Genomic DNA, 20,872 nt, shown 5'->3' with positions numbered 1-20,872 from the left:
TGCATGGCCTTCATTTTGCCCTTTTAGCAAAACTAGACATAGCAATATGGGTAGTCTACTCCTGCTAGGGACTTTAATCTCCTGAAGAAGGCTCTCAGGCGTAAGTAAGGACATAGATTGGGCATGCCTTAAACCCAGGGTTCAAGCTTCTGTTAATCTATTTCCCTTAAAGAGGAAGTAAACCCTGATGGGTTTACTTCCTCTTTTTTTCCCTGCAAAGGTAAAGCATAATGGACTACTATGCATCGCATAGTAGCTCATTATGTGTCACTTACCTGACACAGGAGCCAGCGAAGTCGCCGCTGTCACCTGTAGTCCGCCGCATCCATCTTGGTTGTGGCGTCTCTCGCAGCTCCGACGAATGACAGCGGAGAAGCCGCGATGACGTCACTCCCGCGCATGCGCACGGGAGTCGCGTCTCGGAGCTCCGACGCTGCCATTCGCCGGAGCCGCGATGACGTCACTCCCGCGCATGCGCACGGGAGTAGACAAATTTGGCAAATCCATTCTTGGACTTGCCGCATTTAGTGCGCCTGCGCGCCGCTGTCTACGGCGCATGCGCCGTAGACAGCGGTGCCCATTTTCGGGCAAATATCTCCTAAACCATATAGGTTTAGGAGATATTACTTGGACCTACAGGTAAGCCTTAATCTAGGCTTACCTGTAGGTCAAAGTTGTTTGGAAGGGTTTACTTCCATTTTAAGTAGGCTTCCCTTTAGTCTTTTGCTGACATAAAGATAAAAAGGAAGCAGTTTTATTTCCCTCAACAGGATAGTGTTAAGACAGGCCCTCTTATTGATTAATGTAGTGTCCTTGTCTTACACAGGTCTCTTATTTATCTTTTTAGTGGTTCTAAGTAGCACCTACAGGCATAATAGGCCATGGTTGTTAGATGTGTGAGATAGGTAACATTGCTAACCTACAAGTTTAACATGTTTTCTGATTCCATTTTTAAGAGCCCATTTCACCTAGATACTGCATCTGAAGCGGAAAAGGCAGGAACATCTGTGGAGCAGACCTGCAGATCAGCCGCATGATCCAGCTAACATGCCTTCATCAAGCATATGAGCGTATGGAGTGGAGGTAAAGCTCACTGCAGAGCCAAGGTTCGCCAAGAGGGTTTTGCAGTGGCCCCACCCTAAGGTAGGCCTGAGGTACTTGTTTATCCTCTCAGGTGTGCCGTCCTGGAAGATGACTTGAGAAAAGTACCAGTTACTTACCGGTAACTGTCTTTCTGGGAAATCTTCCAGGACGGCAGGCCTACTTCCCGCCCGTTGGAGGAGGGAAAATTCTAGAACACTAGAAGGTGAGTACCTATGAGGAATGATTTCCCTTGTGAACCTGGTTCAGGAGTTACTTCTCTACAAACTGAGGATCAAGGGGAAGGGTGGGGACTTAAAACAGCTGTCGATTGATTGTGTTTCCTGTAGGGAGGAGCCTCTCATCTCTCAGGTGTGCTGTCCTGGAAGATTTCCCAGAAAGACAGTTACCGGTAAGTAACTGGTACTTTTTTTTTTTTTTTTTTTTTTTCTTAAGTTTTTTAATACCACTTTTTTAATTCTTTTGATTTGGATTAAATATAAGAACCCTAAAGCATGTCATTTGAGAAACATACAGTTTACTCGGTCTGATTCGTTTGTGTAATATAAGTCTTCCGGTCTGTGCCCCGGAGAGGTTAAGTGTCCCATGCCAGGGACCACTTGAAGGAGGTGTTCTCAAATACAGTTCACTTGTGGCTTATGTGGTTCGCTTCAGTGTGAACGCAAACCACACCTGAGCTTAAGACTCTGAAAGGACCACTGAACATGGAAGCAGCCATCACTATGGTCTAGCAGGCAAGGGTGATGATGTAATTGTGCCTGGGAAAACGTTCTTATAGCCCAGTATAAGTGCAGACTAGAGGAGGAGTGGGCAGGGGGACAATTGAACTTGGACATGGTTCAATTTTAACCAGCCCCAGTGTGAGTGCACTCTGAGAGTATTGAAGCCAGTGGGTCAAAATGAAGCCAGGCAACTTGCCTTTTCTAAAGGTGTTCAGAAGTGGCAGCTCCAATATTTCTCTTGTGAGATGTTTACTTTACGTTATATTAAATGATGAGAATATATATACTTTTTTTTTTTTTATATATACATTTTTTTTTTTTTTTCCCCCCAGAGAATTGGCTTATCAGATTGCAGAACAGTTTCGAGTTCTAGGCAAGCCACTAGGTTTGAAGGACTGTATCATTGTTGGAGGAATGGGTATGTATTTAATATTTAAAACGTATTGACATATTGGTCCGTGTGCATATGTTTTTCTCTTCTTTTCGATTGGACAAGTTCTACACAGCAGATTTCAGGTAACAATGTAACTGGTTAAATTGCTTGCAGTATGAGCTACTGCTGTTATCAGTTTTTAGCCATTTTGGAGAGAAACTTTACATCGTTAATTTAAATACCCACGTATCTTTGTCTATTTAGTATACTGCCCACCTGAGACACCAATCGCTATCATGTTGGCATATTTAAACGGGGTATACCCCCCAAAAAGCATTCATTTTAAATACATTCCAAGACCATATAAACAAAAGGTATGCAAAGTATTCATTTTTTTGGAATGTAGCCACAGCCTAAATGAAACGTTTATTCATTGCAAGCATGCTGTTGAAAAGGATACTTGCTTTCTGTGTGGAAGCAGCGGTCTCTTTAGAGGTCTGATGTGCTTCCTCCTGAGTTGGAACTTAAAAGCGTAAATCGGCGCACGAGTCTTGCTTATTATAGGTCTGACTCAGCATGGAGTGTGTCCAAACCCTTGCAGAGCCAACACTGCTACCTCACGGCGTGCAATACCCTTTTTTAGGACACGCTGGCAGGGGACAGGCTTTTCTACGAAGACTGTGACAGCTCTTTAAAGAAAATGAACTGTAAGGCTTTACAGTTCTCATGGTGTGACTTGTAACACATTATGTTTTAATGCACCTGGAATATACTGTATTTAGCTGGTTTAAATGGAATGTCTCGTTGTTTAACCAATTATCACTAGATAGATTATTTACAGTGCCTTGCAAAAGTATTCACCCCCTTGGCATTTTTAATGTTTTTGTTGCCTCACAACCTGGAATTAACATGGATTGTTTGAGGATTCGCATCATTTAATTTACAGATGTGTTTTTTTTTTTTTTTTTATTGTGAAGCAAACAACAAATAGGACAAAATAACATAAAAAGTTCATGTGCATAACTATTCACCCCCCCCCCCCTAAAGTCAATACTTTGTAGAGTCACCTTATGCGGCTATCACCGCTCCAATTCGCTTTGTATAAGTCTCTATGAGCTTGCCACATCTTACCACTGGGATTTTTTTTCTTATTCCTCCTTGGAAAAACTGCTCCAGCTCATTCAAGTTGGATGGTTTGAGCTTGTGAACAGTAATCTTTAAGTCTGACCACAGATTTTCTATTGGATTGAGGTCTGGGCTTTGACTAGGCCATTCCAACGCATTTACATGTTTGCCCTTAAACCACTCAAGTGTTGCTTTAGCAGTGTGCTTGGGGTCATTGTCCTGCTGGAAGATGAACCTCTGTTCTATCCTCAAATCACGCACACAGTGGTACAGGTTTTGCTCAAGAATATCCCTGTATTTAGCACCATCCATCTTTTCCCTCTTTGGGTGATGTGTTGGGTTTGCACCACACATAACGTTTTCTTTGGCCAAAAAGTTAAATTTTAGTCTCATCAGATCAGAGCACCTTTCTCCATACATTTTGGGAGTCTCCCACCTGCCTTTTCGCAAACTCAAAACATGCCTTTTTTCTTTTTTGCTAAAAGTAAGGGCTTTCTCCTGGCCACTCTGCCATAAAGCCCAACTCTGTCGCGTATGGCTTATTGTTGTCCTATGTATAGATACTCCGGTCTCTGCTGTGGAACTCTGCAGCTCCTCCAGGGTTACCTTAGGTCTCTGTGCTGCCTTTCTGATTAATGCCCTCTGTGCGTGCGTTTGTGTGCAGCCGTCTCTTGGCAGGCTTGCTGTTCTTTCCATTTGGTTATGATAGATTTTATGGTGCTCCTAGGGATCATCAAAGATTTGGATATTATTATTATTATTATTATTATTATTATTATTATTATTATTATTATTATTATTATTATTATTATTATTATTATTATTATTATTATTATTATTATTATTATTATTATTATTATTATTATATTTTTTTTTTTTTTTTTTTTTTTTTAATAACCTAACCCTGACTTGTACTTCTCAACAACATTGTCCCTTACTTGTTTGGAGAGTTCCTTGGTCTTCATGGCAGTATTTGGTTAGTGGGGCCTCTTACTTAGGTGTTGCATCCTCTGGGGCCTTTCAAAAAGATGTGTATATGTAATGACAGATCATGTGACACTTAGATTGGGCACAAGTGGACATCATTTCACAAATTATGTGACTTCTGAAGGTAATTGGTTGCACCAGAGCTTTTTTTGGGCTTCATAACAAAGGGGGTGAATACATACGCACATGCCAATTATCACTTTTGAGTGAAGGTCCACTTTAAGCAATTGTACAGTAGAGTTGCATAACTTAGTTTAGGCAATATATTTGTTTTACCTTCTATCATAAAATGTGTTAACCTGTTAAGTTCAGTACAAAGTTCTTCAGGAATAATAAGTTTGTAGATGGGGTAAAGACTTTTATTGTTTTAGTAGAATACATGTGTTTTAATCTGAGTCATGAAAAAGGAAATCAACTTAAAGTTTGTATAGTTGTTTCCCAGTTGTAATTAAGTCATATTTTCTCTCTTTAGATATGATTGCCCAAGCCCTGGAGCTAGCCAGAAAGCCCCATGTTGTCATAGCTACACCGGGTCGCCTAGCTGACCATATTCGGAGTTCCAACACATTCAGCATCAAGAAGATTCGATTCTTGGTAAGACTTTGATAACTTAAAGTAGGATATAGAGATCTATACTTGCCTTTCCCCACTTGAAAGTAATGTACGTGTGTCCTTTAGGTTCTAGATGAGGCAGATCGTCTGCTGGAACAAGGTTGTACAGACTTTACTAAAGATCTGCAAGTCATTCTTAGTGCTGTTCCTGCCCAGCGACAAACGCTACTGTTCAGTGCCACCTTAACAGACACCTTGCAGGAGCTGAAGTCTGTTGCCATGAACAAACCATTCTTCTGGGAATCCGCCTCAGAGTAAGATTTCCGCTCCTTTCTTTATTTAGCTAATGAAAAAATTTGACTAAATGTAAGTGATGTCGTTATTTGCAATAGTTTAAAAGGGTCTGTGCTTCATCGCTTAAAGTAAAGGCCTTGTCGGGACAGATGTTTGGATTTCAATATATTACTTTTTCATAACTAAAAATTACATAAACGTAATATACCTCCAGACTCCTGCCAAAGTGGGATGGTGATATACAAAGGTTCTAAGGTAGTAATACAGACGTTTTTGAACAGCCTATCCATAATGTAAGTGACCAGATATAGCCTAGAAAAAGAAAACATGCATATACAAAGATAACAAAAAATACAATAAAGTTGCGCTACCTATGAACAAATAGCAGCCAGCATCAACCATGATAATAATTGTGCAAAAGGGAAAAATGAAAAAAATGCAGCACTAAAAAGAATTCTATATAAAGTCAAATCCTTAAACACTTCATAAGCGAAAGCTTTCATTAACTTGTACATAAAATACTGTGAGTATATAATATATAGTGAATATATTGAAAATGTACGCAAAAAGGGATGGTATTTCTTGAGATCTTATCACAGTCATGGCATATATCAATAAAATGTCCATCCAATGACGGTATATGAAATAATAATTATATCAAAGTGGACTTCCCTATCATGAAATCCCCATGTAATTCATATAGCAATATGATCAAATATAGTCTCTTATGCAGGTACGGGGAACACGATGTGATCCACCTTAAAAGCACAAAGGGTGGATGTAACTTCACACTGAAAAACCGTAGACTAGCATCAAATGGTAAAGAAGGTAATGGATACTCTTACCACCAGGTGTGGACCCACACCAACTGGGATCAATATGGGTCAGGTATAACGTAACCACCACGATATCCAGGGGAATCTGTATGGGACAAATGTCGTCCAGTCTCCAAAATCCAGGGGGACTCTTAGGCTGGATTCACATCTATGTATTTTTAGTGCTTTCTGCATTTTGCAGATTTACACTACACAACATGTTCCATAGGAAACCATGTTAAATGGACTGTAGTGCAAATCTGCAAAAAGCACTAAAACTGCATAGGTGTGAATTCAGCCTTAACCAACAAGACAGCTGGAGTCTGTCAACATCATGCTAAGTCCTCACTGCTTCATTTGCTTACCGTGGGAATTTGTTTTTCACTTAGTTGACCCAGAACCGTATCGTGTGTGGGTCCACACCTGGTGGTAAGAGTATCCATTACCTTCTTTAACATTTGATGCTAGTCTAAGGTTTTCCAGTGTGAAGTTACATCCATCCTTTCTGCTTTTAAGGAGGATCACAGCGTGTTCCCCCCTTCCCTGCATAAGAGACTATATTTGATCATATTGCTATATGAATTATGTGGGGATTTCATGATGGGGAAATCCACTTTGATATAATTATTACTTCATATACCGCCATTGGATGGACATTATTTTACTGATATATGCCATGACTGTGATAAGATCTCAAGAAATTCCATCCCTTTTTGCATTTTTTGTGCACATTTTGAATATATTATATATCTTTTATTGCTGGTACAGATTTGATATACTCAGAGTATTTTATGTACACATTAATGAAAGCTTTCCCTTATGAAGTGTGATGGACTTTATATACAAAGATAGTGACGAGATGATACCCATAGTGCCATTGAAAAGCAACCAGATGCTAGATGGGGTGTAATACTGGTCAAGCAGGATGATTACAAAAACATTTGTTTGATAAAGTAATGGTCAACAACCTTGTACAATGTCAGGGCAGATTTTAATATGGTGCTGCTGCTCACAATGCGCAAAATGAGCTGCAACTAGGACATTTTTCAGTTTGTCAGCTTTTCACACATCCCACTCTGCATTGTTGCCGAATAAGTTCTTGAATTAGAATTTGCTCTCCAGATGGCACTTTTTAAAGATATATGGTTCCTATTCTTCCATTGCTCCTGGGATGCTACCAAAAGTGTTTTTAAAATCTAACTAGTAGCTGCTGTGCAGTCTTTACCCCCTTGTGTCCTTTTTTTTTTTTGTCCTCTGCTCGTAGGTTTATAAAAGATGATGTTGACTATTTTCTGTTGTACTTCAAAATGTCTTGGTAGCTCAGCCATAATTTAAAGTGAAACTAAACAGAACAGTATTTCTGCTCCAGCAGTGTGACAACCAGCTCCCTTCCAACATCTTTACCACCTGGCCTTCTTCCAGGCTCGGTGTCTTCAGCCATCTTGATCACCTAGCCGATGTCCTATGCAAGCAGCATTTTACTGATATCCTGATCTAGTTGATATTTCTGCCTAAGCTGAAATCCAGGTTCAATATTTTGTCTAAATTTAGAGGCACGTATATTCTTATTTTATTTCTTGGTCTGCTTTGTGTTATTCCTTCAGATCTGTACAGTTTTCAGAATGAAACCACTGCTGCACTTTGCCTCTGTGTGGAAGCTTACTGTATTATAGACCAGTCGCTGCTGCTGTTTCTGCTTATGCAGGGTGTCTGGACTTGTATCCTCCCCACTGTAGTTTTCTGCAGGCAGACTATAGTTCAAGGACCTGGGTTTGGGTCTGCAAGGGCATTTGGTTCAAACAATGTAGACTTATATCTTTTGTGGCTATCAAGGAATATAATGTTGTGCCCAAGGTTCACTATTAAAACTTGACACCTAAACATAGTAAACATCTAAAAACATGGATAAAATACATAAATGGAAACAGTTTTAGCTGCCATGGGGTTTGTATTTTTATCTGGCATTTGAGCAGACAGGAGGATGACACCACTTTTCAATTATGAAATATAGTGACACCATCTACCTGCCCCTGATTGTACAATGAAAGGGCATCAGGGGACTGATGAGATCATCTCTCTGCTCATTCCTTCTGTCCTCACATTTTATTGCAGCTCACCTGATTGGCTCCTATTACCTCTCCTTTCCTATTGTGAGTACTGCTGTACAAGGGTATTGCATAAGACTGGTCAAATTCAAACAAATTCAAATCCTTGCACTCACTGAATTAAAAAAAAAAAAAATTATTTGATTACGAAGCATAATTAGTGTGTGTCTTTTATATCTGCCTGGAGTTTAGCTTTAATGTGTTTTGTTGTACATAGTGCTATTTGTAAAGTTATGAAAGGAGCCTAACATTTGGCAAACCATGTTAGGCTAGGTTCCCACTGATGCAGTTTTCTTTTGTCTCTGCAGTGCTTTTTGCTGAGCGTTTTGTGCTTTTTGGACATGCGATTTTGCAGCGATTATAGTTTTGCATTTCTTATGTTTATTTTTTTGATCCATTTGTTGGGCAGATTAACCACTTGCCGACCGCCGCACGACGATGTACGTCGACAGAATGGCACGGGCAGGCATAAGGGCTTACATGTACGTCCTTGCCTGCCCGCGGGTCGGGGGCCCGATCGGGCCCCCGCCCGGTGCCTGCGGCGGTCGGTATTAGTTCGGGAGCGATCCCGGACGAGGGGACGGCCATTCATTCATGGCCACCCCCTCGCGATCGCTCCCGACGAATGAAAATGTCCGGTGACATCACTTCCTCTCCTGTAATGTAAACACAGGAGAGGAAGTGATGTATTCTCTCCTCCGTGTCGGTATTTTTCGTTCCGGCACCGAGGAGAGAGCATCGGTGAGTTGCACAAGCACTACACTACACAGTAGAACATGCCAGGCACACTCACACCCCCCCTTTACCCCCCGATCACCCCCCAATTACCCCTGCCCCCCAGTCACAGTGACACCAATTGCTTTTTTTTTTTTTTTTTTTGCATTGGTGTCATTTGTGACTGTAATAACTGTTAGGGCAGTTAGGGTTAGCCCCCTTTAGTTCTAAGGTACCCCCCTAACCCCCCCAATAAAGGTTTAACCCCGTGATCACCCCCGTCGCCAGTGTCACTAAGGCTGGGTTCACATTGCAGCGGTTTATGAGAACGGATGTGATTCGCACCGCACTGCAGTGCAAATCACATCCGATCTCTGTGCGATTCGAGTTCAGCCATACAGATAGTATGGCTGAATTCGTGTCGCACCCGCCGCAAACTCGCACGGGACCCTTTTTTTGGTCCGCAGCAGAATCGGATCGCATGGGTGTTCGCACCATGCGATCCGAGTTTGCAGATCGCACTGCGATATGCGAACTGATCTGGGGGTGTCATTAACATTTCACTGACACTCCCAGCAGTTCGCATAGGGCAGTGTGAACTGCCGCCGGGAGGCATGTGATGCGGGAACCCGCCGCGCATTCGTGGCGTTCCCACATCGCTCCAGTGTGAACCCAGCCTAATAAGCGATAGTTTTTCTGATCTCTGTATTAGTGTCACAGGTGACGCTAGTTAGGCAGGTAGGTATTTAGGTTCGCCGCAGCTTTTTATAGCGCCAGGGACCCCCATATACTACCACATAAAGCTCCCTGATTGCCCCCTAGTTAACCCTTTCACCAGTGATCACCATATAACTGTTACAGGTGACGCTGGTTGGTTAGTTATTTTTTTTATAGTTTCAGGGCACCCGCCATTTATTACCTAGTCTCACTAGTGTACCCCTAAATTTAGGGGTGTCTACTTTCCAAAATGGGGTCATTTGGGGGGGGGTTTGTGCCATCTTGGCATTTTATGGCCTTCAAAACTGTAACGCCCTTAGAAAGCCTGAAGGCGGTGCTTGGTTTTCGGGGCCCCGTACGCGGCTAGGCTCCCAAAAAGTCCCACATATGTGGTATCCCCGTACTCAGGAGAAGCAGCAGAATTTATTTTGGGGTGTCATTTCACATATGCCCATGGCATGCGTGAGCAATATATCATTTAGTGACAACTTTGTGGAAAAAAAAAAAAAAGTTTGTAATTTTCCCGCAACTTGTGGCAAAATATAAAATATTCCATGGACTCAACATGCCTCTCAGCAAATAGCTTGGGGTGTCTACTTTCTAAAATGGGGTCATTTGTGGGGGTTTTGTGCCATCTTGGCATTTTATGGCCTTCAAAACTGTAATAGGTAGTGAGGAGTGAACTCAAATATTTACGCCCTTAGAAAACCTGAAGGCGGTTCTTGGTTTTCGGGGCCCCGTACGTGGCTAGGCTCCCAAAAAGTCCCACATATGTGGTATCCCCGTACTCAGGAGAAGCAGCAGAATTTATTTTGGGGTGTCATTTCACATATGCCCATGGCATGCGTGAGCAATATATCATTTAGTGACAACTTTGTGAAAAAAAAAAAAAAAAGTTTGTAATTTTCCCGCAACTTGTGGCAAAATATAAAATATTCCATGGACTCAACATGCCTCTCAGCAAATAGCTTGGGGTGTCTACTTTCTAAAATGGGGTCATTTGTGGGGGTTTTGTGCCATCTTGGCATTTTTATGGCCTTCAAAACTGTAATAGGTAGTGAGGAGTGAAGTCAAATATTTACGCCCTTAGAAAACCTGAAGGCGGTTCTTGGTTTTCGGGGCCCCGTACGTGGCTAGGCTCCCAAAAAGTCCCATATGTGGTATCCCCGTACTCAGGAGAAGCAGCAGAATTTATTTTGGGGTGTCATTTCACATATGCCCATAGCATGTGTGAGCAATATATCATTTAGTGACAACTTTGTGTAAAAAAAAAAAAAAATAATTATTTTTTGTCATTATTCAATCGCTTGAGGCAAAAAAATAAAATATTCAATGGGCTCAACATGCCACTTATCAATTTCCTTAGGGTGTCTACTTTCCAAAATGGGGTCATTTGGGGGGGTTTTGTACTGCCCTGCCATTTTAGCACCTCAAGAAATGAGATAGGCAGTCGTAAACTAAAAGCTGCGTAAATTCCAGAAAACGTACCTTAGTTTGTAGATGTGACAACTTTTGCGCAAACCAATAAATATACAATTATTGACTTTTTTTTTACCAAAGACATGTGGCTGAATACATTTTGGCCTAAATGTATGACTAAAATTGAGTTTATTGGATTTTTCTAATAACAAAAAGTAGAAAATATCATTTTTTTTTCAAAATTTGCGGTCTTTTTACGTTTATATCGCAAAAAATAAAAATCGCAGAGGCAATCAAATACCATCAAAAGAAAGCTCTATTTGTGGGAAGAAAAGGACGCAAATTTTGTTTGGGTACAACATTGCATGACCGCGCAATTACCAGTTAAAGCAGCGCAGTGCCAAATTGTAAAAAGACCTCTGGTCATTTACCAGCAAAATGGTCCGGTCTGAAGGTGGTTAAAAACCACAAAAACGCACTACATACTTTTCCATTGAAGTCTATTGAACCAAAAAAAGCAAAAAAAAAGTAAAAGGACCATTTTGCGTTTTTTAAAAAAGGTCCTTGGCCCTTTCCAAAAAACGCAGTGGCTGAAAAAAGGCTAGATGTGAACGTGTCCCCATAGGAAACCATGTTAAATTAACTGTAGTGCATTTCGACAGAGTACCAAAAAATACATAGGTGTGAACCAGGCCTCAGTCATGCATTCTGAAGAAATTATGGTAATTGAAATTCCTAAGGTTGAAACATTGCTGCAGGAACTCAATAATGGGTTTCTGTAGCTTGTGAGAATTGACTTTTCTAAAGATTTTTGTGGATCTAATGTTGAAATATTTTGTTTTAATAACCTGTGTAACTAATGATCTCTATGAATGCCTTGCTTTAGGGTGCGGACAGTAGACCAGCTGGACCAAAGATATATTCTGGTGCCTGAGAAGGTGAAAGATGCCTATCTGGTTCATCTGATCCAGAAATTTCAGGATGAGCATGAGGACTGGTCCATCATGATCTTCACCAACACCTGCAAGTGAGTCATGTATTGAAGGAAGCACAAGGAGTGTGTGTGTGTGCGCGCGTGCTTGTCAGCATGATTGCTGTTTTGGTAACTCAAGGCAGGTGAAAGCTCTAGGTTACAGTGTCTTGTGGTCGCCAGGAAACAAATTAAGTGCCACGTTCACATCATAAAAATTTCCTTCCGATCCATTATGAATTTCTTTCCACACTTTTTTTTTTTTTTCTCTGTACTGGGGTCCAATGCATTTTTGGTTCTTTTTAGCACATTCCAGTACAGTTCTGTGCAGGAATAAAAGCAGCATACCCATATAACGTACTATCCATGCTTTTTTGATGAGGGGGAAAAAAAGCACTGCGCAACATGTGTGATTGAGCCCTAAAAAAAAATTGATCCATTTTGTGTGCCTGCTTCTCCCAAAGGAATTTACTTTTTTTCAGTATATTTTTAGACATCATAATATTAGTATTTAACCCCCCTGGGGGTATTCCCGAGTCTGGCTCGGGGTGAAAATTTAGTACCATTAGCGGTAACCCTGAGCCAGACTTGGAACCACATCGCAGGATCAAGGAAGAGGTTACTTTCCTTGTTTCTTGGATCCAGTGATGTCTCCCGGCAGAGCGAGCTGCCCCCCCCTCCGCTCAATTTATCACGGAGCCGGGCTCCGTTCCCTGCGAGCGTTGCAAAACATGGGGACGGAGAACAGCGCCAAATTCAAAAAGTAAAACGCATACATTACACACAGTATAATGTAATCTTACAGATTACATTGCTGTATGTAATTATTTCACCTCCCTTTGTCCCACCTCCCTTTTGTGGTTTGTCCAGTGTCCTGCATGCAGTTTTATATTATAAAAACTGTTCTTTCTGCCTGGAAACTGGAGATTGTCCATAGCAACCAAAACTGTCCCTTTTTATATCAAAAGTGGTTTTAGACCAGCTAGAAAACAGCGATAATAAATTAGAATCACTCGCAGAATTGAGCGATAGTGATTTGTGGGGAGATCCGTCATCAAATACTGAAAAGTAATGACAGTGACAATTCTGCAACTGAGCAAATTTCAGTGTATTTGATTACATTATTGAATAATTTTTATTATATTTGGTATAATTATTTATAGTTATTATTATAACTTTATGATTTAATTTTTCAAACTTTATCATACCTGGGATGTCTACTAGACTCTAGTTTGGACAGATTTAAGTGAGTTATTCTTAAGAATTACAGGACTACAATATAAAATGCCAAATTTTCATGCAAAATTGTACCGCTTTCAGCACCTAAAATCCTGAAATAATCATAGAGCCAGGGAGGTTAAAGAGTTCAACTACATGTGTGATAACGTTCTTTAAAAAAACAAAACTTGTTTCTTCGTCTAGTTTGTAATTCTATGCGTAATTGGGTGACTCCATTATCTGACGCTGTGTCAGTTAGCCTGTCATTTGCTGTCTGCTGTTGTTCTTCCCACCCGGTTGTACACAGCAGGGAACATGGTATCCTACGCATTCCAAAGTGTCAGATAATAGGAGCTCAGTGCTCTTTAAGGCCCCTTTCACAGATCCACTCTGCGGGGCATCGCTCCATTGATCCCCGCTGAGACAAGCAGATGACAGGTCTGTCTCTGCTCACTGTTCAGTGAGGGACCTATCCGAGCCCCGCTGTTCTCTATGGGAGGATCGGATGAAAATGGACAGCATGGCCATTTTTTTATCCGATATGCTGAAAGGATGACAAACGTATCGCCATCCGTCTGTTTTCAGCGGATCTTGTCGGATCATGGGCTCAAATTAGCCCCATCATGGGCAATCTCAAACCAGCCATGGTGACTACCTGTGTCTCCAGGAATATGAAATATTGGGTGAATCAGCTCAAAGCCCATATTATAGCAGACTCACCAAAGCAAGAAATTCTGGATTCTTTCTCGACTTTGACAACTGATGTAGCCTTTATTTCAGAAGCTTCAGCAGAGTCTATTAGAATGACGGCAAGATCTGCAGCCCTAACTAACTCGGCCAGGAGGGAGCTGTGGCTAAAGACCTGGTCAGGTGATGCGGCATCCAAAAACAAGCTTTGTGGGGTGCCGTTCTTGGGAGATTTACTATTTGGTCCTAGCTAGAGAGAGTCATTCCCAGTTAAAAAGAAAAAGCAACCAGTTAAAGCCCCATACACACTATCAGTTTTTCTGCTGAGTTTTTCCTTCTGATTTACCAAAACAATATAATATGAGGTCAAATCTTAGGAGTTTCAATTTGTATGCAATCAGGCAGGCCCTTCTACTACATGGTTTTGGTAAACCTGAAGGAAAAACTCAGCAGAAAAACTGATAGTGTGTATGGGGCTTAAGTGTTTTTTATTTTCCATCTCAGGGCTCAAGAACAAAGTACCAAACCCCAGGAGAAAAGAAATTGGTAATCGTAGAAGGGAAAGGGCAAAGGAAATGTCCCTTTCCATCCTCCTGTGTCAACCAACAAAACGCAATGATTCATCATTGCCAGTGGGAGGAAGGCTTCAGAATTTCCTCCCTCATTGGGCCAGCTTGACAGAAAACCAGTATATGCTGCGCATGCTGTCCCAAGGTTACAAAATAGTTTTCGGATCTTCCTCCCGAAAGATACTTTGTAAAAAAAACTTACCAAGGGATACATCAAAGGCCCTAGCTATAAAGAACCTGTTAAATGATCTGATGCATCAAAGGGTTGTGACTCTTGTATCTCCAGAGGAACATTATCAGGGATTCTAAGCCATCCGGAAGTTTCCGTTTTGTTGTTCAGTGGTTTCAAGTTGAGAATCAGTCAGTCCTATACAACAAGTTTTGTATGGACTCGATCTTCACGGTCATGAATCTGCTAACCAAGGAATTCTTTATGGCATCAATCGACTTGAGAGATACTTGCCTACATATTCCTATAGCACCTCAGTCCCAAAAATACCTGAGGTTGGCAGTCAATATGGGGAAGGAGGTGCTACATCTGCAATTCAATGCACTTCCCTTTGGCATTTCATCTGCTCCGTGAGCCTTTACAAAGGTTATGGTGGAAGCCCTTGCCCCTCTTCGCCTTCAGGGGATTGCGGTAATCCCGTATCTGGATGACCTTCTTCTCTTCTTTGCCCTGTCCGGGGAGAAACTGCAAGAAGAATCTGGGCAAGGCCCGCAGTCATTTGGAATCCCCGAGTTGGATAGTGAATGTTCAGAAATCAAGCTTCAGTCCGGCTCAGCAAGTACAATTTCTAGGGTTCCAAAAATTTATCAAGGGATTGACTGATCAGATCCATTTGACACAGGCTTTTATGCTTAGATAAATGGTACCGAGCCTCGAAAAGAAGACTCAAGATCCTGCAAAGTTTTGCCTATAACGTGGCCTCTGGGCACTGGAACCTGCAGAGTGGAAATCCTGGACACTGCAGCGCTAAGGAATTTCCTGCAGGGTGCTGTACAGGTCCAAGGGAGAGGACCCTAAATGTGAAAACCCCTCTATTTTATTATTGTGGGGTGTCCCAGTGATTCACTGGGACTGAATCGGTCAAGCTAGCTAAAGGCTGGACACCTGTGCGCGGTGACCATACGGGGGAGTTTTGGGCTAATTGTGGGTGTTTGCAAAGTGTATTTATTTTTTGCCTGTGTCTGGCTGATTTTTACCTGTATGATGGCGCACGACGATGCGCAATTTCGCCTTGGTTCGCCATGGCGCACGTGAGTTGGTAAGAGTGCTGCTGGGCTCAGCAGTTTGTTTGGCGGCCATGGCACACGCGGCTTAACCGCACACATTTAGTAGCTTTTATCTGGGTGCACGAAGATTCACGTCGTATGCCAATACAGTCACACCTGCTCAACATTGTCAACAGTTCCTGATGAACCTAGTCTTATCCCTAGTGTTGTATCCCCTGAAAGACAGAGGCTCCTTGGCCATCTGAGCTGCTGCGCCCATCTGGTATTGTGCCTACAGTCAATGCTGCTGCTTCACCCTTTTATCACTAAGGATGAACTGTTTTCGGCCCTAGACGGGTTAGAGCACAGGATTTCCGGCATGATTGCCTCCATCCCACAGGGTGGCAGGAAGCGTGACAGATTCCCCCTCCCCGGAGTCTCCTAGTCTGGAGCAGGAATGGGTTGAGGATGGGGAAGAGCTGAAAACTCAGGATTCGGTGGAGTGGCTGACAAATCAGTCTGCTTCCAAGCAATCTGTACAAGAAGATATCAAGTCGATGTCTGCCTCATGGACGAAGAGGCTTTTGATCCTGACTCTTGCAGAAGTGACTGAGGCCCCCTGGTCCTCTTTGGGATCTCTGAGACTTTTTTCAGGTCGCACAGACTTTCCCACTACACCCCCTGTTTGAACAGGCGACGTATGCTGACTGGGAACATCCTGACAGGACTTTTTTGAAAAGCCCTGGATTATCCAATATGCTTATCTCCTCAGGTATGCTTAAGCCTAAAACTGGTGGTTGCAGGATCAGAACCTGCGAAAGGGGAAATCCTTTCTCCCGGTAACTTGGAGAGTACTGACTACAGATGCCAGTCTCTCAGGCTGGGGAGCGACCCTAGAAGGGCTCACAGCCCAGGGGAAATGGTCAGGGACAGAGCAAACCCTGCCCATCAACGTCCTAGAATTACGGGCAATACGTCTGGCCCTACGGTCCTGGACGGTGGAGCTTCAGAACTGCCCCATCAGGGTTCAGTCCGACAATGCCATGCAGTGGCCTATGGAAACCACCAGGGTGGTACCAGGAGTTATTCAGCTCTGAAGGGGGTGAACTAGATACTAGCCTGGGCAGAGGGACATGTGCCAATGATATCAGCAGTCCCTATCCCAGGAATAGAGAACTGGAAGGCAGATTATCTCAGCAGCCAGCAGATCTGCCCAGAGGAATGGTCCCTACACCCAGAGGTGTTCCAGAAACTTTGCCAATGTTGGGAGTGGCCAGAAGTAGACCTACTGGCATCCAGATTCAACAACAAGCTACAGCAATTTGTGTCTTGAACAAGACATCCTCTGGCAATTGGTGCAGATGCTCTGATAGTTCCATGGAGCCAGTACTCCCTGGTTTATGCTTTCCCTTTAATGCCTCTCCCTCCATATTTGTTGCACAGGATTCAGAGAAAAGGGGTTCCAGTCATTTTTGTGGCCCCAGCCTGGCCCAGAGGGCCCTGGTTCCCGGAGATTATGAGACCGACGATAAACTGGCCATAGACACTTCCACATCGCCCCGATCTACTGTCTCAAGGTCTTATATTCCACCCCAATTTACAGTCTCTAAATTTGACAGCATGGCTATTGAAGCCATTGTTTAAGGACCGTGACATCCAGGGACCGGTCGTATCTACTCTAGTGAATTCTAGAAAAGCTGTTGCTAGGAAGATTTATAAGGTCTGTAAGACTTGCTTATATTGCTTGGTGTGAAGCTAGAAAATGGCATCCTCGGGAAATAAGCGATTGGGAGAATTCTCTCTTTTCTACCGTCAGTTGTGGAAATCAAATTGGGTTTGTGTACGATCAGAGGTCAGGTTAAGCCCTATCAGTATTCTTCCAAAGGCTTTAGCCTCCCATTCACTGATCTGAACCTTTATGCAAGGGGCAACTCGTTTGATGTGCTCAAAGAAAAGGATTTTACAGGTAAGTATGACATAAAAATCCTATTTTTATACTTGTTCCAGATGTTTCATTAAAGGCTTGTGCTAAAGTAATTTTGAGACTGCTGCCACTTGATCAACATATTTATTCTTTTATCACATATCCCAAATCCCTTTTAATATATGGTTACAGCTCTCTGTCCTGGGAAATTCAATGAAACATTGTATTTCAGTGCAGTAGTCTTGTTTTGATCAACACACTTTTAATATGTAATGCATTATGTACCATCATTTTTTCTTTTCTTGTGTTTGTGTCCTGTGTGTACAACTATGTGTTTGGTAACTGTTCTGCTGTTATGTTCTTTGTGCTTTATTATACCACATTTCAGTTTTAATCAGTTTTTTTTTCTCTATATAGTAACATTGTCTTCTTCCTTCCTCCCCTTCCTTTTTTTTTTTTTTTTTTTCTGCAGAAACTGTCAAATCCTGAATATGATGCTTCGGGAGTTTAATTTCCCATGTGTGCCACTGCATTCTATGATGAAGCAGGTAACTTATTTCCTGGTAGATCATCAAGTTTGTTGCAACAATTTGTTAGCCAAGCATTTTTTTTGTTTTGTTTTCCCCCCCCTCCCTGTACCAACTACTTAAAGGTTAGCTTAAACATACCCCTCCCTCTTTATTTATTTTATTTATTTTTTTGTAAAAGTGTTTGTTCACCAAAAAAAGGGGGGCGGGGGGGGGGGGTAGCTCTGGAGGCTGTGTAACAGCATATGGCGTGTTCTCTTTAGTCAGCGCCCAGTGAGAATCCTTTTGAGGCTCCTTTCTTTCAGGATGGTGTCTCCGAAAAGCAGAACTTTTCATTGCTCAGCACATGTGACCAGTGCTGACTAATGAGTGCTTGTCATTGTGAGCAGTATGCTGCTATACAATCCAGTGCTGTTTTGTGACTTTTAAAGCTGAAGTTTAGCCAAAAAAGTACTAATCTGTGCAGGTATGACATTCCTCTTCCTGCTGCTGGACTTCTGGACTTCTGCCACTGTGGTAGATAATAGCTTTGTGTGTTTGGACACAACTGCAGTGAAAATCGTTAGACATAGTCCTCTCCCCCATTCAGAGATTATGTGTAGTGTACATAATAAGAAAATACCTATTCTCAATGAAGGGAGGGGGCAGGTACTTGTCAGCCCATCTTCACTGCAGTTCTGCCCAAAGACACAATTACTTATTATGGCAGCACCAGAAGTTTACTGGCATGCCTGTACAAAACTTCTACAGGATCAAGCTGCCTGCAATATGGCCTCACAGGACATCATTACAGGTAAGTAATATCACTGAAGCTGTAAAGAGATTGTGTTTTATTTTTTTTTTATTTTTTTTTTTTTGTTTTTTGTTAAACGTCAGTGCCAGATTGTTAGATACATTCAACAAGAAGTGTGAGGAGGCTGTTGTCAGTTTGCTCATCCTTTTTATGCTTTGTGAAAAGGTGAAATAAACCTGAGATGAACTCTGGGCATTGCACAAAAATACCCTTGAAGCGAATATCAAGTTAAACAATTTATAGATATGAATATGCATAAGGTCTAGGCCTGTTTTAGGCTGTAATCTAGGTGTGATCGTACAGTAATTCCAATCAGAATTCATATCTTCTTAGTAGCAAGAGTTCTAGTTCAAACTGGTTAGATAAGAAAGTCTATTTTGAGCTGTCTTTGAGCAGTTCATGACACACATTTCCAACAGTTTTGTTTTCTCAAGAATATAAACAAAATGCCTATCGAAAGTAAGAAACAAGCATATTATAAATTCTTATGCCGCGTACACACCACCGGACTTTCAAGCAGACGTCTGATGTTCTTCCCTGACTGACTTTCGGTGAAGTTCCGACGGACATTCTGAACGAACGGACTTGCCCACACACGAACGGACTAAGTTCATTCGTTTTGAACGTGATGACGTAAGACGGGACTAAAGGAAATTCAATAGCCAGTAGCCAATAGCTTCCCTTGCGTCAGACCAGCATACAGAGGAATCTGGGATACAAGGGTTAAAGGCTTAAGCCCAGCATGTAGTGGAATAAGGTTTGAATACTTCTTCTTTTTTTTTTTTTTGTTTCTCTGTGATGTACAGTATAGTGAATAAGAAACTTAAAGCAGTATTAGACTCAATAGCAAACATATATTGTATCTTACCAAATCTTAGATGTAATGGTTGCATTCATTCCCCCCTGCTATTTATTTATTTTCTTCCGTTTTTCATTTGGTGATCTAACCAGTAAGTTTGTTTTTCAACAGAAAAGCTCTCTTGGAGTTAGAAATGAGACAGACCATTTAACACTGACAGGGGTGCTTACATTGGTCAGCTGTTTATGTAATTCCTTCATCCGAAAGATTTGGGGCCCATGAAAAACTCTCACACATGTGACATCCCCATACTCGGGAGGCATATCAAGATTGTGTTTTGGGGTAGAATTGAAAGTATGCCCATACATTTTCAAATGGCAACTTGGTGAACAGAAAACACATTTGTTATTTAATTTATAAATTTTCTAAAAAACGGAATGCGCCAAAAAAACTCACCGTGCGTAAATACGTTGGACTGTGTCTGCTTTCCAAAAAGTTAAAACTTCTAAGCCACTTCAACTCATCCCTGCCCATAGTCTATTGAGGGACGTTCTGAATGTGGGGCATGGGAGGGGGGGATCGAGGTTTAATTCCAAAGAATTTGGGTGATTTGTGTACCATCTTTTCTGTTCCAGGATAGAATTATGGGGAATAGAAGGCTAGTTGGAATTCTTGGTTAGAGAATAGTGGCATCATCAGCCCTAGTCTAGAGGATAGCAATCCCCTTTTAAGCATGTCATTCCATGCTTGCAAAATGGTTGAAACAATGAGGGGCAAGACCTCTAAGATAGGTCTCAAAATAGATTTAGGTCGTAAAGCTAAAGAAATCCTCATTTAATGAGATCCACAGTTTATTCCTTTTATCATAAAACCAATCTGATTTAGTGCCGTCCCTGAGTGGTCTATAGATTATTCGGGGCGAATGTCTTAAAATTTTCTAGTGAAAAGATCATGCAACTATACACATTAGTTACTGGGGAGGTAATCCCAAATATACCGCAAATCGCCTTCCTTTCTATGTTACCAGGAACATACAAAAACATCAAAAAGAAGCTTCTTGGGTACTGGTTGACGGCAGCAAGAACTGTGATACCGCGGCACTGGCGATCAACTCAGTCTCCTTCGATAAACGAATGGGCCTTAGAAATGGCTAATATAGAGAGAATGGAGATACGTACAAAAGGTGCCTCCTGGTTTGGAACCCCTGGAGGCAGTATAGGAAATTGGTAAAAAGCTGAAGGAAGGA

At 41.8% G+C, this 20,872-nt stretch overlaps 1 protein-coding gene across 1 annotated transcript in view; it reads left to right on the top strand.

Moving 5' to 3' along the window:
• The window catches only part of DDX49 (DEAD-box helicase 49), a 49,601-nt gene that overhangs the window by 10,232 nt on the left and 18,497 nt on the right, over positions 1 to 20,872 (top strand). The window contains exons 3-7 of the mRNA XM_077475476.1: positions 2,156 to 2,241; positions 4,781 to 4,902; positions 4,987 to 5,174; positions 11,811 to 11,951; positions 17,980 to 18,055. Coding sequence (XP_077331602.1) covers positions 2,156 to 2,241; positions 4,781 to 4,902; positions 4,987 to 5,174; positions 11,811 to 11,951; positions 17,980 to 18,055 — 613 coding nt within the window. The remainder of the gene's footprint in view (positions 1 to 2,155; positions 2,242 to 4,780; positions 4,903 to 4,986; positions 5,175 to 11,810; positions 11,952 to 17,979; positions 18,056 to 20,872) is intronic.

Source organism: Lithobates pipiens, unplaced genomic scaffold, assembly GCF_037356315.1.
Source record: "Lithobates pipiens isolate NorthernLeopardFrog02 unplaced genomic scaffold, aLitPip1_a1.2 Scaffold_13, whole genome shotgun sequence".
NCBI lineage: Eukaryota > Metazoa > Chordata > Amphibia > Anura > Ranidae > Lithobates > Lithobates pipiens.
This window is presented reverse-complemented; position numbering and strand designations above follow the sequence as displayed.